The sequence below is a fragment of the Caloenas nicobarica genome, chromosome 11 (genome assembly GCF_036013445.1).
Source record: "Caloenas nicobarica isolate bCalNic1 chromosome 11, bCalNic1.hap1, whole genome shotgun sequence".
In the NCBI taxonomy this organism is placed as follows: Eukaryota; Metazoa; Chordata; class Aves; order Columbiformes; family Columbidae; genus Caloenas; species Caloenas nicobarica.
Window position 1 is genome coordinate 10,938,005 of NC_088255.1, and position 16,514 is coordinate 10,954,518.

The 16,514-nt window shown below is 38.0% G+C and overlaps 1 protein-coding gene across 2 annotated transcripts in view; it reads right to left on the reverse strand.

Annotated features, from left to right (window-relative positions):
- LOC135992875 (contactin-6-like) overlaps positions 1-16,514 on the reverse strand; it is an 86,403-nt gene that overhangs the window by 21,642 nt on the left and 48,247 nt on the right. For both annotated transcript variants that reach the window (XM_065642289.1, XM_065642290.1), the window contains exons 9-12: positions 7,210-7,337; positions 1,485-1,660; positions 1,027-1,144; positions 1-159 (exon numbers count right to left, since the gene is read on the reverse strand). In XM_065642289.1, the coding sequence (XP_065498361.1) occupies positions 1-159; positions 1,027-1,144; positions 1,485-1,660; positions 7,210-7,337 (581 nt within the window). The remainder of the gene's footprint in view (positions 160-1,026; positions 1,145-1,484; positions 1,661-7,209; positions 7,338-16,514) is intronic.

Here is a 16,514-nt window from a genome sequence, read left to right on the forward strand (position 1 = left end):
CTGTTGCAACTGCCTGCCATCCAACTGAGAAAGGAGTCCTCATCTGAATACTGTAGATCTGGACTGGGCTATTATTATCTATTCCAGACTTCCAGGATAACACAGCAGTAGTGCTAGAAACATGTTCAACTTTAACATCTTCTGGTGGACCTGGGGGGCCTAATACGATTAGCATTTTAAGGTGAAGGTATTAGGAAGAGAAGACTCCTTGCTGGCCTGGGTTGGGCAACTCTTACTTTCTCAAGTCAGTGGAATTATTAATGAAGCTGCAGTTTCATAAAAGCAGCACAATCTCTAAATGATGGTTTCATGCCTGTATTACTTTTTTCCTAATTAATGAGGAGTTTTGAGTCAGGAAAATGAATGCCTTTATGTTTCTAATATAAAAACTGCAGACAAGGAATTTTTTTTTTTTTTTGGTCTCACAAAGAAAGTTATCCAATGTGTCTTTTGCTGAAACATCAAACATTTTCAGAATTCCTGCTGAATTATAGCAGAACTGAGGTTTAGTAAATTGTAAAATGGTGCACTATACAGATTTCTGATTTCTGCTAGGGTTTAGAGGATCTGTTCCCATCATAGCATTTCTCTTGCTGCTGGTAGTAAAAAAGATTGTTGACCATAGACAATTATTTTTCATATTATCTTGAAATAGCGGAAATGAATGAGGTCTCATTTTTTCCAAGTCTGCACGGTGACCCAGAGATGCCCAGCAAGGAGCAGGTGACAGCAGCCTGCTGAAAGTCGAGGACTTCCTAATGCCCTGCCATATTGACCTGTATGGCCAGAAAAGTTTACCTTCCAAAGAGGCCATGGCAGAACTGCATAGATCTCCCTGGGTTAGCCGCACACTAAGATCATGCTGGCCAGAATCTCAATCCAATTTCGGGGCCAAGGGTACAAGATATATAACATTTCACTGTTGAAATGTTGGATTGATATCCTAGGAACCATTTAAAAAACAGCTGATGTTAAGAATTTCTAATTCCTCCGGAAGATATATGTGTCTACATTTAACAGACATACCTCTTACAATTATTTCTGCTGTTGCAGATTGACTGTCTAGAGTTGTTTGTACCATGCACACATATTTCCCAGAATGATGTAGCTGAATATTTCTTATCATCAAATCCCCAACAGATTCCTGGAGATACAAAGAAAGTAAACTAATCACTCACAACATGCTTTTCATACTGGACATTTTTATAAATTGCTCAATATTAATAAAAACTTCGGCTTTTAAATTAAAATATTCATAGCTATCATCAGTTTATTTCAATTGGACATTTTTATTATGGCTTCAAAAATAACTCAAGTTCCTTCATGAAGTTTAAGTAAGAAAAATAAATGTCTGCAGCCCTTGTAAAGAAACAGTGATTTGCCATGCATATAAGTAGCGATGGAAGAATTATGATAAATATTTGTGTCATCTAAAGACTGTGGCAAATAACTTCATTAAGCACTAAGAGGGTTAAAAAACTTACTCTTCCAATTCTTTCAAAATGATGCATTCCTCTACTAAAATCAATTGTATGGCCATTGAACGACCATGTGAACACCACATTAACGGAGGGGTCATGAGACACCTGGCATGGAAGGACTATGCTTTCTCCAACAGTTACATCCATATTAGAAGGCGGAATAGTAATTACAGTCCTTTCTGTGGAGACAGAAAAAAAAGAAAAAAAAAAGGTTAACATGCTTATAAAAAAGGTAGATCTTGAATGAGTTTTGTACCATTTGTGAAATTATTTAAAATTGTGTCTAATATGGTGATGATTTCAGAACACTCTTACCTGCGTGTGGCCTTATTTCTTTTGCAGTATCAATACAAGCACGCTGTGTGCCTCTGAGAGTGAGCAGCTGTCAGAGGCAACATGCTAAATTAGTCATATGTTACTTTGTAAAGCTCATAGTCAATAGATATGATTTCAGCTCAAAAAGTGCAGGCTTCGTTATTAAGACTGTTAAAAATATGACAATGGTTCTTCAAACTTGAAAATCTCTCCTTACAGGAAACTTCAGCAAAAGCAAAATTGCTTTATACATTGAGATCCTTCATCTGTATTAATGTTAGTGGCAGTTTACTGCACAGTGTTGCTTACGTTACAGCTTCTAAGAAGGTATCTTCACACACAGAAAAACTATTTATGTAATCTTTTTTAACCCCTTACACTGAGAAAACAACTTGCAGCTCTTATTAAGGGAAATAGTAGCTTGCCGAAGGGGAAAGGAATAGGTTTATATGGCTTCACTTTTGTTGATATGACTGGCAGGTAGATTAGAGATAACAACCACTTTGTTGTAAGCAATTCCTTTGAATAAAGCTTTTGTGCATGGAAGTGTTATAAAATGGTGAGACTTTAGAGGCACATGAATAAAATGGAAGCAGAATCCATTCAAAAATATTAATATGTTCTGAAAATAATGTGAGAGGAGGAGAAGAAAGTTGGCACGAGCTGTATGACTTCAGCGTTCGCTCTGGTTTAACCCCATCTGTTAGAAATGGTTTTATCAGGGCCTTTGTTCCAAAGGTCTGGTGCGCGATAGGGCACATCAAACACATTTTCATTCAGACTAACACCACCATTGCAGTAACTGGTTAATAAGTAGGTACAGCCAGGCAGTATGGGCTGAAACTTTGAAGGGCTTCTTCCCAGCATTTAATCTGCACTGGATGAGTCACTGTTATGGCAGTGGTCAAGTAGCAACAAGGTAGAAAGTTGCATTTTCTGCTAACCTTTTAAAAAACGAACTGGATGTCACTGGTTTCAGTGATATACCTGCTGTAGGCATCAGGTTTTCCAAGGAAAACAAAAAACGAACTTGTCTGATTTTTACTGTCAGAAACAAATTAGGGTTTTTTCTTCTGGCATCATTAAGAGAGTGTCAGAGATTCTTATCATGAGTTAGAGCTCAGACTTGGAACACACTTTCTTAGATTTCCCTGCATGCTCTGATCGCTCTTCATAACCATGTAAAACTGACATTGTGGCAGCTCCAGCAGTTTGTCTGAAGCCAAGGACTGCAGAAAAATTAAGGCCTCATATGACTGTCTTGAAGATACTCGATCATTAGGTTAGAGAAATCTCTTCCTGTCCCTGGAAGCAGAGTGTCAGATGCAATAAATTCCAGAAGATTCAAGGGCCATATTCTTTGTTGGCACAGCTCCACTGATTTCAGCACATGCTGGCAAAGAACTTGGCTCCATAAATCTCAAATGAAGAAATTTCATTGTGAAGTGCAGGTAACTTTTATAGAATAATGTTGAAAAGTATCTGGGAACTACAGAGAACCTCCACAAAGTTTTCTTTTCTTGCTTTTTCTCCTATATTTCTTATTCTCACAGCTGAAAGAGAATTGCATGAATAACACTTTGAAGAGAGTAATTCTATTATTTGCAATACTGCTGCCTAAGTTAAAAGCAGAAAAAATAAACAATACCTGGTATACATTAAAAATTGAAAAAGTTACTTTCATGATAGCTGAAACTTCTCTTTGCCACTAGCAGGTGGAGAGGCATGATCTGCTGGGCTGACATGGTCCTCCGAACTCATCATCTCTTCCTTCAAAGTCATACCATAAAGACTCCTTCCTTAAACCTATAAACCATGTACATCTCTACACTGAGCGTTTAAAGCCAATGAAACATGGTGGTGAAGAAGCAAAGTCTTCCCCTGAAAACCACAATTGACCTGAAAGTGGAAATTCGACGTTGCTCTGAACATTTATGGTATGCTTTCTCCCAGACTTCACTTGGGTTTTGTCCGCTCTGCCTTCAGCTGTGCGGGAGAGATGTCTCCACACATATTTTCTCTTAAATGATGCAAAAGGTTATGCCTGGTTTACAAGACGGTGTTGAAGGGTCTGGCAAATCAGCCTGGGTTTTTCCCTAACTCTTGTAGCCCCTGGTCTGACCTGTGCAGTCTTGCTGGGAGAACCACAAGGTGGGAACCAGCTCCTCTGAAATGACTGCAAAGAGTCATCTCCACAGCTCCTGTCTCCTGTACAGTGTATCTGCCCCTGGGGATGGAAAGATCTGGCCCTAACAAGGCTCATTTACATTGCCAGTCCATTAGATGGACAACAGCATGTTTCCTGAGCCTTCCATTAGTAAGCTCAATATCTGGATCTGACTAAACAGTGGTTACGGGGTTCAGCTTACCAGGCCTCTTGGATAGACCCCAAAGCCTAAGATGAACTCCTTGCTCCAGGTATAAACTGCTGCTGGTATTTTATCTGTCTTTCTTAAAGCTGACTTGGATGTATCTGTTTCACACTGCTTTGATGACAGCCTGAAGATACCATCTGAATTGGTTTCTCTGCTAAAACTCCAAATCAAGGATGAAATTCACTCTTTCTCCTTTGATTTATTCAGCTTTAATAAAGCTTTGCACCACTACTGAGTTTTCCATGTGTTGAGTACTCCCTGTCCTTCAAATTTTTCTTTAAAATATCTACCCTTCACAAGACCCACATCACCTCTACTGCCACAAGACTTATTGCCACCTCATTTTGTAACTCCTGCTTCTCTGTATTGGATGGTTGGTCACCGGGATTGATGCATTTTGACTCTTCTGCAATGCACCATGTACAATTATATCATTCTGTAAATAAGTAAAATACTAAAAATAAAATTAATTTATTTCTATGGAAAGGTCAAAGTAAGACTAAGAAAGAATCATACCAACAGGACTGCATAGAATTTGTAATCAGATTCAATAGTTACATTCTAAAATCCATAGAATACAAATATAAAAAGATGTCCTGTTTTTTGTAAAATCTTTAAGCTTCTAACAAAGCCACTTGTCTGTTGTGCAGGAAGGGGCCATTAGCTCCAGATGGTTGTACTGAAAATAGCTGGGAATTTTTCAAAACTTTTCTTCATCAGAAGATTCCAATAATATTATGCTTGCCTCATTAGGTCTGTCATGCAGTTTCTTGTGTCATTATTTGATCACACTTTCAAAAAGATCAGAAATAAGACATCTGCAATCCTGTTATAGAATGTGATCAGAAGGAATAAAAATTCCAGAGATCATTTATCTGTTAAAACCTATGGAATGCCTCCTTAGAGGAAAAGACAAATACCTTTTTTTAAAAAAAGACCATTCTAGTGAACCGGTATTTTGGAATATCATAACATAACGGTTTCTTCTGATCACACAACAAATCCTAACTGTTATATGCTGTTGGTTTTATAAATCTATTTTCTTATTCCCATGAACCTATTTGCCTCTACTAAACAAATGTTGAAAACAGCCTTTTTGTAAATTATACTGGATTTGCATGCAAGGTGTGTTTTTTAGTAGTGTTAGTTAAAAAAAAAAAAAATTATGGTATTAATATCCTCTTGTATCTCTTGTTGTAGCCTGTTCATATCCAGTGATAGCACTTATGTAAGGGTGTTCACTTGTATGATATTTTTTGCTTCTTTTATGGGCTTGTCTTTAAGACTTCCACCTCAAATACTTTTAAAAGCTTCTTAAAAGCCCTTGGTTCTACGTTATCTGTCTTGCTTAGCAACTGCAGACATGTATTATATGGCAAATCCTATTCCAGAGGATCAGATAGATAAGATGTTGTGAGTGCTGGAGGTATAATAAAGACTTCTCACACGAAGAATAAACAACTCAATGAGCAGCAATAAACTTAATTTGCACATTAGATATGCTTTTCCAAGTTCTGACATTTCAGTTGAAAATAATGCTGAAGCAATGAGGCCTATAATTGAACAGCCAAAACTTCTCCAGAGGGGAAACAAAAACAAATGTTCCCTGCAAACAAGATCATTTTTATACCGTGTTGTTACTCAGTGTTTTAATAAACTTCAGAAATGCCAAACAAAATATTTTTTTCATGTTTTAATGTGATTTTCCCATATTGCTTCATTAGGATGTATGTATATGTAAAATTGTATATAACCTTAATGAAGTCAGAGCTGCCTAAACCCTAAACTTCTTGTTTTATTCATTGCTAGCTGTGCTGTAACAAAGTCTCAGACTACACGTTGCACTGCATCAATGCTAATTGCTCTTTCATAAGATGAGTATGAAATAGATTTTTGCCAGATGCAGTAGGTTAGGGAGGAGGTCATGCCTGCAGGCTGGAGTAACCATTCTGAAGTCACCGAAAACAAGAATATTAAGAGTTACAAATTACATTTAATAATGTGCTTTTCTTGTTACTACAGACATTGTTAGCTGTTTCGTAAAACTGATAAATACACTTACTGTAATCTCAGAAGTTTCACTTTTTAACTTGTCCTCATTTAAAATCAACTAATATGAATACTTGCATAAGAAAACACCTGTATTGAAAAGATTGTATGGGAGTAAAGAGAAAAAAAAACATAATGTTTGTCTCAGTTTTCCTTCTTTTTTCTTTTCTCTCAGAGATCAAAGTCAGAGGGTATAGAGCACAGTCATTTCCTATACTGCTCGTAGAAATATCTGTACAAACAATATTTCTTTTCACATACTCCAGCTTTGAACTAGTCCACCTGAGTAACAAGTTTGTACGAACTAGTGCAGACCTGGGGAGTGCTGTGCAGGGTGGCCATTTTAATATTTTGAATCAAAGTCACATGAAGGGCCAAAGAAGAGTTTTTGCTTGGCTCTGATTTGTTCTGGAGTTATTTACCAAGGTAGTGCAGAGCAGCTGGGACGCAGAGAAGGAGTGGGTGGCTTCAGGATCTGCAGGAATGTCACATCTGCAAGCTATATCTGCCCCACACTGAAGAAAATAAACCCACCTGATTTTCAGCTTACTCCATAACATCTTATTTCTTTTTGGCACCCCAGCTTTAAAGACTATTCTGCAGTCTCAGATGCGATACACATTGTAAATGAGCTGAATAAACTGAACCTCCACACTACCTCAGAGTCATTTCAAACTCTGGCTGCCCAATGCCTGCATCAGTGCAGCCCTTACCTGCGATGACTAAATGGTACTGAAATGTAAATATCATTATTAATGTTACTACATGCTTCTGCGGATATCTTGGGAGACCTTTTTGATAAACAAATTGATCATTGGCATGGTGCGGTCGTGAGGTTTTCTTTGCTGCAGGCAGTGGAGAGCTCAGTTTCAAAGTGCAAGTAAAAACCTGTCAATGTTAGCATTGATTGGCACAGACTTGGGCATCTCAATGAAAAGAAGAACATACTTTCTAATATTCATAAAGCACAACAGAAAATACTGAAGTACCTTTCACAATCAGGTTCCCTGAATTTCTGGCAACTCCGAACTGATTTGTTGCTGTACAAGTGTACACCCCAGCATCTGATTTGGTGATGTTATAGAGCCTGAGACTGCCATCCTCCAGTAAGATGATCCTGGGGAAAAAAAATAAACAAACAAGAAAAAAAAAAAAGACTTCTCTTACATGAACTGTAACAGAAATACAATGCTACTTTTAATATTCAAATGCTTCCACTATAATGTGTCTTCTACAGAAAGCTGAATATGTATCAACCAGTTTTCACCTCTGCTTATTATTGGTTTCTATATTAGGAATGTTATATTGACATACTGGAGTTGACCATTAACTTATCTAACTGACTTTCTTGCAGTAAAATTTGAATTTTCAAGAGAAAGAAGGAGGATATAAGTTGTTACCGAATTGTGTTATATTTTACCATGAGGAGCTTTTTTTTCAGATACCAAAGCTCCCACGCCATACTAAGGTTGTGTCTGAGCCCAGCTGTCTGTGCAATTTTGTCAGGATTATTACAAGATATTAGCAGACTAGCTGAGATGCTGAAATGCCATCTCAGAAGCAAAGGAGCCAAATTAAATACATCGCTGTCTCATAGGGCCCTCAGATCACCTTATTAGTCACTATGCTGTTTACACCGGTTTGAAGAGTATTGGGTAAATTGCATTTAATAGTAATTTCAGGACCACTCCTGGGTTTTATGGACAAAATTAATTGCTAAACTTCTTCATATGCTTCTTCATGTCAATGAAATATTTTAAGATCTAAGTCAGTACAGACTTTGACATATGTTTTCCTTAGGTAAGCTTTCCCAGCATGCCTGACACCTTTTAGCTTTCACATGCAAGGACAGCACCTCAGGGTTTGGGGATTTTCTTCAGAAATATATAGAATATGTATCTATCAAAAGCAGAGAACTTAAAAATGAAAACAGAATTAGATAAGCAATGAACTTTTGGAGAGAAAATAATATTATCTTGCAATGTTTCATTAATTTTGTGTTAGTTCTTCCATCCAGCTGTTGCACCTGGTAGACGTTGAAGCTCTTGACCACTTTTTTCTGAGTTTTGAAGAACAGTGGGCTGAAAGACATGAAATTCCTGGAAGTTTCATGAAAACAGGGTCGGGGTCTCTGTGCTTGACTCTTGCTGGTGTGGTGGCCGCATGAGCACACTCCTTAGTAGGCATGAGAGAATCTGCACCTAACCAGGGAAGAGCTGCACTCAAATGCCACTGTTTCCTATGTCTAATAAAATACATCTGTAAGTCACAAATCCACAGGAAACCATGGCTTGTTCATTCCAGGGCTCACAAAAGTACTGCTATACTGTTTTATATTCCTCTTTTAATTGACATTTTAATCTAATACAATAATACTTTTCTAAAAATAAAATCATGAATCACATTTTGGGTATTTAATATTTATTACTAACAACATAAGATTGGATGACGTAATGAATTATTAAAAGAAATGAACATCAATAAGAGCAGAAGTTGAAGTTGGCAGTAATATCATAGCCATTAAACACACAAAAAACATCATACAGCTTGTAGCTATATGTGTAACCCACATTAGACCTTGTTCTGTTTCATGCTCCCAGCTGTTCAGCTGATGGAGAAAAGGACTAGACTTGGATTTCTGGTGGTTTTCTCACTTACATTGCCTCAATATCATGTCTCCCACTCTTGTCTGACCTTACCTTGCCAACAGACCTGCTCCTGAGCAAGGCAGGAGTGGATTTAGGAATGAGAAAAGCTGAGATGTCCCCGTGGTGTTGGGCTCTCTGTCACCAGGGTCTGGAGCAGAGAGGGGAAGGGATTTAGGCTTGAAAGAAAAATCTTTGTTTCCTTGGCAATAATCACCAGGTACTGCAGCAGTTCCTTGCATGCGATTTGTAGTATGATGAGAAAATAAGTTTGAGTTTAATAATCCATCATATATCCATATTAAACTGGAGAGGAGCAAAATATGAAGCAATAAAGTACACTCTTCAATATAATGATATATCAACTAAATAATTTTTTGGATAAGAAAGGATGAATAAGCATGAAAGAACTGAGCCTTTCTGCTGCCGTCACAATGCTGTGCATCAAAATGAGAGAGTACGCGCCCCTCTCCCTTTCAGTGTGGGGACACACCAGATGACAGCATTTCAAAGGCAGGCTTAAATAAGAAACATTTGCAAATATTCCACTTCTGCCTCTGCAATTTTCTTTGCATTAATGATGTATTGCTTCACGTCAGGTTGCACCAGCCACAAGAAAACACCCTCATTAGAAACTGCTTGGGATAAGATAGTTGATTCAATTGACTGGTTAGCTAACATATGGTGGCTTCATCAAACAATATCAAAAGAGATTCAAGTGTAAATCAGCAAATGTTCATAAATCGGATACCTGAATAATAAGTTATAAGAAGTCACCATCGTGTCTTTCTCACCATTGAATATTGATTGCCTGTTATTTTTATTGCAGTTGCACCTAAAAGCTCTAGGTACAAATTGTAATCCAGAAATGGGCATGAGGGAAAAAAAAAAAAAAAAGGACAGGAAAAACTGTAGAAATACGGAATAATAAAGGGGGGAATCTTTGAATGTATAGGCGTTCTGTGGAGGTTTTTCTCTGTATTCTTCATTAGGAATTGAGACCTGAATAATTCCCGGCTTCCTGGTTTATCCACTAAGAGAGGTTTGTACCCACTCAAGAGCTGAAGAGGTAACATTTGATCTGAAGAAATACTGTTCTGAAACAACATTTCAGCAACTAGGCAGGCTGAAGATGGAACGGCTCTTCGGGTGGATCAAAACAGAGCTTAGTAAAGAGAAACCATGAGCTAATAAAAGCTTCAGAGTTGTTTGAAACAAAGGTCACGCTACCTACAGACAATTAGGGAGCTAGCAGTAAAGAGGGTACTCAGGCAGAAAAAGCACAAAGCACTCCAGAGCAATTAGTCAGTGAGGAATGGAATTAAAGGAAAAACAAACAAACAAACAAAAAACTCCCAAAACTGGGAGTGATTTCCAGCTGTACTGAGATCTGTATCAGGAGAAGGATGAGAAAGCAGAGCACAGAAGAAAATGAAGATGATGCATTTCAAATGCAAGGGAAAAAAAAAAAAAGCATGAAATGTGAAATACTGACCCAGTTACCATGAACAACAAAGTTGCCATAAAATTCCTCAAAGCGATGACTTTACACTGTGGGTGGTTTCAGAGGGGCTGCACTTTGTTCTCCCCCATTTCTCTTTCAAATAATGGAATTGTGGCAATGGGAATATTTCCTTTACGGGGCTTGGGACCAAGCTCTAACAAACTATGTAAAAAGAAACTGTGAAATGCATAGCTCACCTGCTGAAAACAGTTAGTTTTCACAACATTTTAGACTGCATGAAGGCTATAGATAATAATTCTTAGCATTTGCATCAGAAAAGAAGGTAAGTCCAAGTACAGTGACAAGACTGAGAAGTTTAACTTATCCAATACAATGCAAGTAGAGTATTTTGCCTGACAGGAAAACTGGACTTCTCTCAATAAGTAAATGAGTAACTGCCGAGGCACAAAAAGCAAAAGGTCTGAAGCAGATCTGATTAATGCATCCCTGTGAAAGAAGAAGGAGAAGGAGAATGAAATCAGCTACTCGAGACACAGCTGTTCATAAAGCCCTGTTTCAGCAAGGGATTGCTTAAGCATAAGCCTAACTCTAAACTTGCATCTCTGACTTACAAAATGCTTAAATACTTATCAGACTGGTGCTGATGCCTACGTTCCTGCCTGAATTGCACAGGTGCTACCTTTGGGTAAACAGCTCAATTAAGCAAAGTTGCTATGAGGAAGAGACAAAAATCTAGTTACATAAATCCATAAAAAGTTCCTGCACACAAGGAGTAATAAGCAAAACTCAGAAATATCATTCCATATGTAACAAGCCTGGGACCTTACCCTGCAAAAAGATAGATATGTTGGATGCAGTTCACTTCATCCGGATCACAAGAACATAAGACAGCTATTAAAGCCCAGTTGAGGGACATGACTGTCCAGTTTTCTGTCTGCAGGATAACCGCGGCAGAGGCCAAGGGCAGGGTAAGGATGCAGTGGAAGGAACCGTAGTCCTTTCTCAGCGCTGAGTGAGCTGTAACCCAGGGTCTGGATCTAGAGATAGCGCCCTGCTATGTAGGTTGAAATCTGTCTTCAGGAATGAATCCTAAGCTCTTTGAGCATCTGCAAACCTTTAGTCCCACAAAAATTTTGTGAGTTTTCCCTGGTTTATTTAAGTATAGTGTAAGCAATGTCCTTTTGTTTGTTTTTTAAACTGCTCATTCCGTCAGATTGATCTACGTCCTTGTCCTCTCCAAGTGACTCCATTAGTGTACAAGTGAAGCATTATAAGCAGAAAGGGAAAACAAACAGCCTACCCAAGATCTGATGGAGTCAAACTCTGCGTAACATTCAAAAAGCACAGTTTGCAATGTTTCTGCAGAAGACAGGAGACTGGGAAGAAGTCAGAGCTCATTAAAATTGTCACACATACTTTTTAAGTAAAGAACTTGAGAAATCAAGCGGGGATGATAGGTAGCGCTTTTAATTAACCAGGCCAAACAAACCATCTCCAAAAGTGTTGTCTCATGTGAACAAAAGATTGTTGATGGCTATTTGCTTTGATCTTAAGAGCATGAAAGAATAATATGTATTTAACAAGGCTGATAGAAAAATAAAGCATGAGGAAAGAAAGAGATGTCAACTCATTAGATTTTAAAGTGCAGTAGAGGTAATTTTTGTGCACTTCTTTATTGTTCAGCCTGTTTTAGAGAGAGATGCAATTTTAATTCATGGATGTGAATTGCATTAATTCAATACTGTGAATGTCTTTGAAATTCCTATCAAAATCTGTTGAGCTGGATCGGTGTAAAACTGGGAGTGAATCAAGCCTACTTGATTTCAGCAAATTTCAGCACTGCCAATAAGGCAGCTACCTCTTCAAGGGCACAAAATAATTCCTTTCAAAATTAAGTAACCCTGATACTTCATGTAAAGATTCACTCTCCTCCTGTCTGCCTCTATCATCAAGTGTCTGACACCTTGTAATGTTATTGAAGTCATCATCATAGCACCATGCAGATAAAAAGGGAGTATTCTGGATCTGATGAAATCAGAGGCAAAGTAATTTTTATTATCTGAGAAATCCTATTTGAAATCATGTCTTGTCAGTCTCACTTTACTGATCAAGAGCAAAAACACTCTTGATTTCATAGGCTATGAAAAGATATATTGTTTATAAATTTATTCAGATTTGATAGCAGATATTAAACCAATTACTGATTTTTCTAATTTTACAAAGATTGAAAAGCATGAGAGGCTGAATTAAAAAGTACAAGGAGAAGTAAGTGAGGGGCAGAAACAAGAGCACAGCTCTCAAGTGATTCAGAATTACTAGTGATTTATGCAGGTGTAAATGTAAGTAAAGTTTGACTGAGCGAATGAATTGTACCTGCTGATGACAGCTCTGGTATTTTTGAAAAGGTCCCACTGAGTCTCATCTGAGATCCAACTGTCTGTATTATATGTTAATGATCTTTGTACCTGTTTATCCTATTCTGAGCGTAATTTGTATGCTAATAGTATTGCCATTTAATAAACTATGCTTAAAAGAAGATTTTCCTTATCTGCATGCTGATATAAATGAGCTTCAGAGTTGACTGACAACTGGAAATAAAATAAATGCCATTATACTCTGTGTTAACTATTTGGATCAAAACAAAATTACACAATCCAGCTGAACAGTCTTCTTCAAATATTTTATAAAATAATTATATTAGCAATAGGGGACATTATAACACTGTTTCTTGCTATTTCCTGAAATTCCTCTCTGTTCCTAAAAAGGAACATTATTTTTGCATAGAATCTCTGCAATTTGGGACCACAAATATTTATATTATGTAAATATATACAGACATTTGAACTCAGTTATACCCCATCATAAAGCTTCCAGACAAAATACAGTATTTTCAGGAGATGGAACCCTCTTTAACATCAAATAGAAAAATTTGTTTTGCCCTGTCTTTAATACACTCAAGTATTAAATGTGAGGCAGATGGTTTTATGTGATGACCAAAGAAAAGAGTAACAAAAACACCACATCTGTAGACATCCTTAAATCTATTGTAGTAATATGTCTCAAAACTTGCAGCCAGGGGATAGTGGGCAACAGAAGCTCTGTGTGTACGGGAAAGACAGATGTGCCAACCAAACAACTAGTTTAGAGATAAAACAAAACAAACAGGCAACACCCAAAAATGTTGCTGCCAAGTTTTAATCCTTTCAGCTTTCTAAATCCTTGTGACAGTTTTATGGTGCTTGTGAGACTGTTCATCCTCAGTCTGTTGCGTTAAACAAACACATACATTTCTGGTCTTTTACCACATAGAGAACTTGTTCTCATTGTCATATTTACAAGATATACACAAGAGGTTCCACTTAAATTTGAGAAGAAACTTCTTCTCAGTGAGGATGACAGAACACTGGAACAGGCTGCCCAGGGAGGTTGTGGATTCTCCTTCTCTGGAGACATTCAAAACCCGCCTGGACGCCTTCCTGTGTAACCTCACCTAGGTGTTCCTGCTCTGGCAGGGGGATTGGACTAGATGACCTTTTGAGGTCCCTTCATATCCCTAACATTCTGTGATTCTGTGATTCTGTGATATGCCTATTTATGGCTCTTCTCTTCCCTGTATCTGCCTTCGCCCTATTTCAAATCTGCATCTGAACAGTGGATGTCATGAGAGGAGAGAGGTATTATAGTTTAGTCCTGGACTGAGACAAGACTCATACTTTAGCATGTCCAGGCAAAACAGAAGATTTCTTAGCTATTATTCTACTTTGTGCACAGGACGTAATGAAACATCATGTTTATGTAGCTGTATGTTGATTAGTCTGAACATTCATAGTAGAAAAAGAATTAGTGATAAAGTAGTACACTGAGAAGGAAAGGACCAGGAACCAGACTTTGCAAAAATTCTGGTTTAAGAATCCTGGGAAAAAATGAACTGAATTGTCAAAGAAAAAGGTTGTAATTTTTTCTATTTGCCAACAAGTTCTGCTGGTTTTATGAAATCTTCGTAACTGCAGTACATCAGAGAAAAATTCTTTCATCATAGGATGGTATACTCACACTACTACTATTCAATCTAATCCTACCATTAATCATTATTTTTATGATTCAGACATTATTAGGAGTTCAGACACAGCCATTCGTACAACCAAATTCACACCAGATGTGAAACTAAGCCCTTAATATGGGACTTAAGTAGAATTGAAACAGTACATAAGGTGCTGAATTACCCTCTGCATGGGAGTTCAATTCACTTCTAGGAATCTTCTTCTCTATACGCTTGTCAGAACATATTTCAAAAATAAAAGTACAATGAAACCTGCTGTTAACTTTAAAGTTTTCTGTGTATACAACATGCAACTCACACCAGGTACACAGCATGGTACTGGCTTACTTTCAGAAACCCAGGACAGCATGTTCACATGCACACACCCATAACAGATACACAGTACTGGGGAAGAAATTGTTCATCTTCAGCAATTTCAGCTTCTATGCTGATGACTCATCTTCCTTCAGGTGCAAAGGCCCCTGCCTTCATGTCTTTAGCTCCATCACCTCCAGCTTCTTGCACTCCTGGGTTGGCCTATGTGGTGGCTTGTAGAAAACCCCAGGGCAATCCTCACTGGCCTGTAGAATTTATGCTTATTAGGAGTGATAATGGTAGGCACTGTATGTGGCTTACTGAAACCTTAGACCCACATCCTTGATCAAAATAACACAGAACATAGACATTTTATGTCTTTTTAGTGTGTGCATAATCTTCTACCATCCGTGTGTGTCACTTAAACTGACTCATCCTTTCACTGTAAATTTGAAAAGTTTTTAGTTCTTATAGAAAAGAAGTAACGAAATGCTGGTATTTCCTTGTAATAAAATCCCATGGCTAAAACAGAGATGTTAGTATCTTCCTACAAACCCTTCATGTTGGCCAAGCATTGGCCACATTTTCAAGGTGCTGGTTTTGTGCTTTCACTCACAGAACACTTCACACTCAAAATGATCCCAGAAACTCCTCCCTAGAAGACTCTTCATTCATCTTGCCTACAGCATGGCTGGAAGCAGTCCATTTGCCTGTCATGTTAAAGAATATCTTATTGCTCCTTTCTACATCACCTCCCCAACATCTCCTGATCCATCTGTTACCTCTAATGTTACTCTTAGGTTGAAAACTTTTGGGATTGGGAACTATCTTTTATTTGGTGTTTGTGCAGCACGTTTTTTCATCCAGTCCTAGTACTTTTGTTTGCTATGGCAATACACACCAGAACAGTGCAATGATAATGATGCACATGGCAGTACGACTTGGACAAGAAGAGAAGCACAGAAGGTTGCATTCTCTCATTATTTTTTGTGCAAACTCCTAATTAGGAACCTTGATTCAAAGCCTGCTGAAGTCAATGGAAAAACTCCAATGAGACTAGCTGGCTTTGGATCAAGTCCTGAACATCAATCAGAATATGCGCATGAAGCAGGGACAGAACATGAAGTGAAAGGGAGAGGGGGCACAGCACTGATGTTCACTGGGGTTTAGTTCATTCCAGCTCCATGTGACACAGAAGAGTGACAGATTTCTTAGGACATCTCAGCATGTAGGACAGCCCCTCAGAAAGGCTCACCTTAACAAGGTTCCCAGGAGTTGAGCAGGAAAAATTTGAAATTGTACTAGAGAGGTGTCATACAGAAGGGAAATTGTAATAAATCCAGCATCACGCAGGTTGTCATTATTTCTTATACATGAGAACATATGGTTCATTTTCTTACTTGATGCTCATGCTATCTGATGTGCTAAACACTATTGCATTAAGTAGTCAGTAATACATGATGAAATTATGTTTATTGGCTTGCTCCATAATGAAATTCTCTAAGGAGAAAGAAAAGAAAGGAAAAGCCCTTTTTTATGTCTTCCACTGCACTAATATTCTCTGTCTGCTGCCTGCCAGTGTTTCATTGGGTCAAGTAGCAATGGGGGTCCTCTTCTGCCTTCTCATTACTCTGCAGTGGATTGAATTCAAATGGAAAGATAACAGAGAAAGAAGAAGGGGGGGGGGGGGGCAAACAAAGCAAAATAAGATTAAGAAGAAAAAGAAAGTATTGTCTTTTTTCCCTCATCTGTGCTCATTCTTCCTTCTTTTTATATCTCCCCTGCCCCCCCCGGCATCTTTCACTCATATGCTTTCCACTCCCCTGCCTT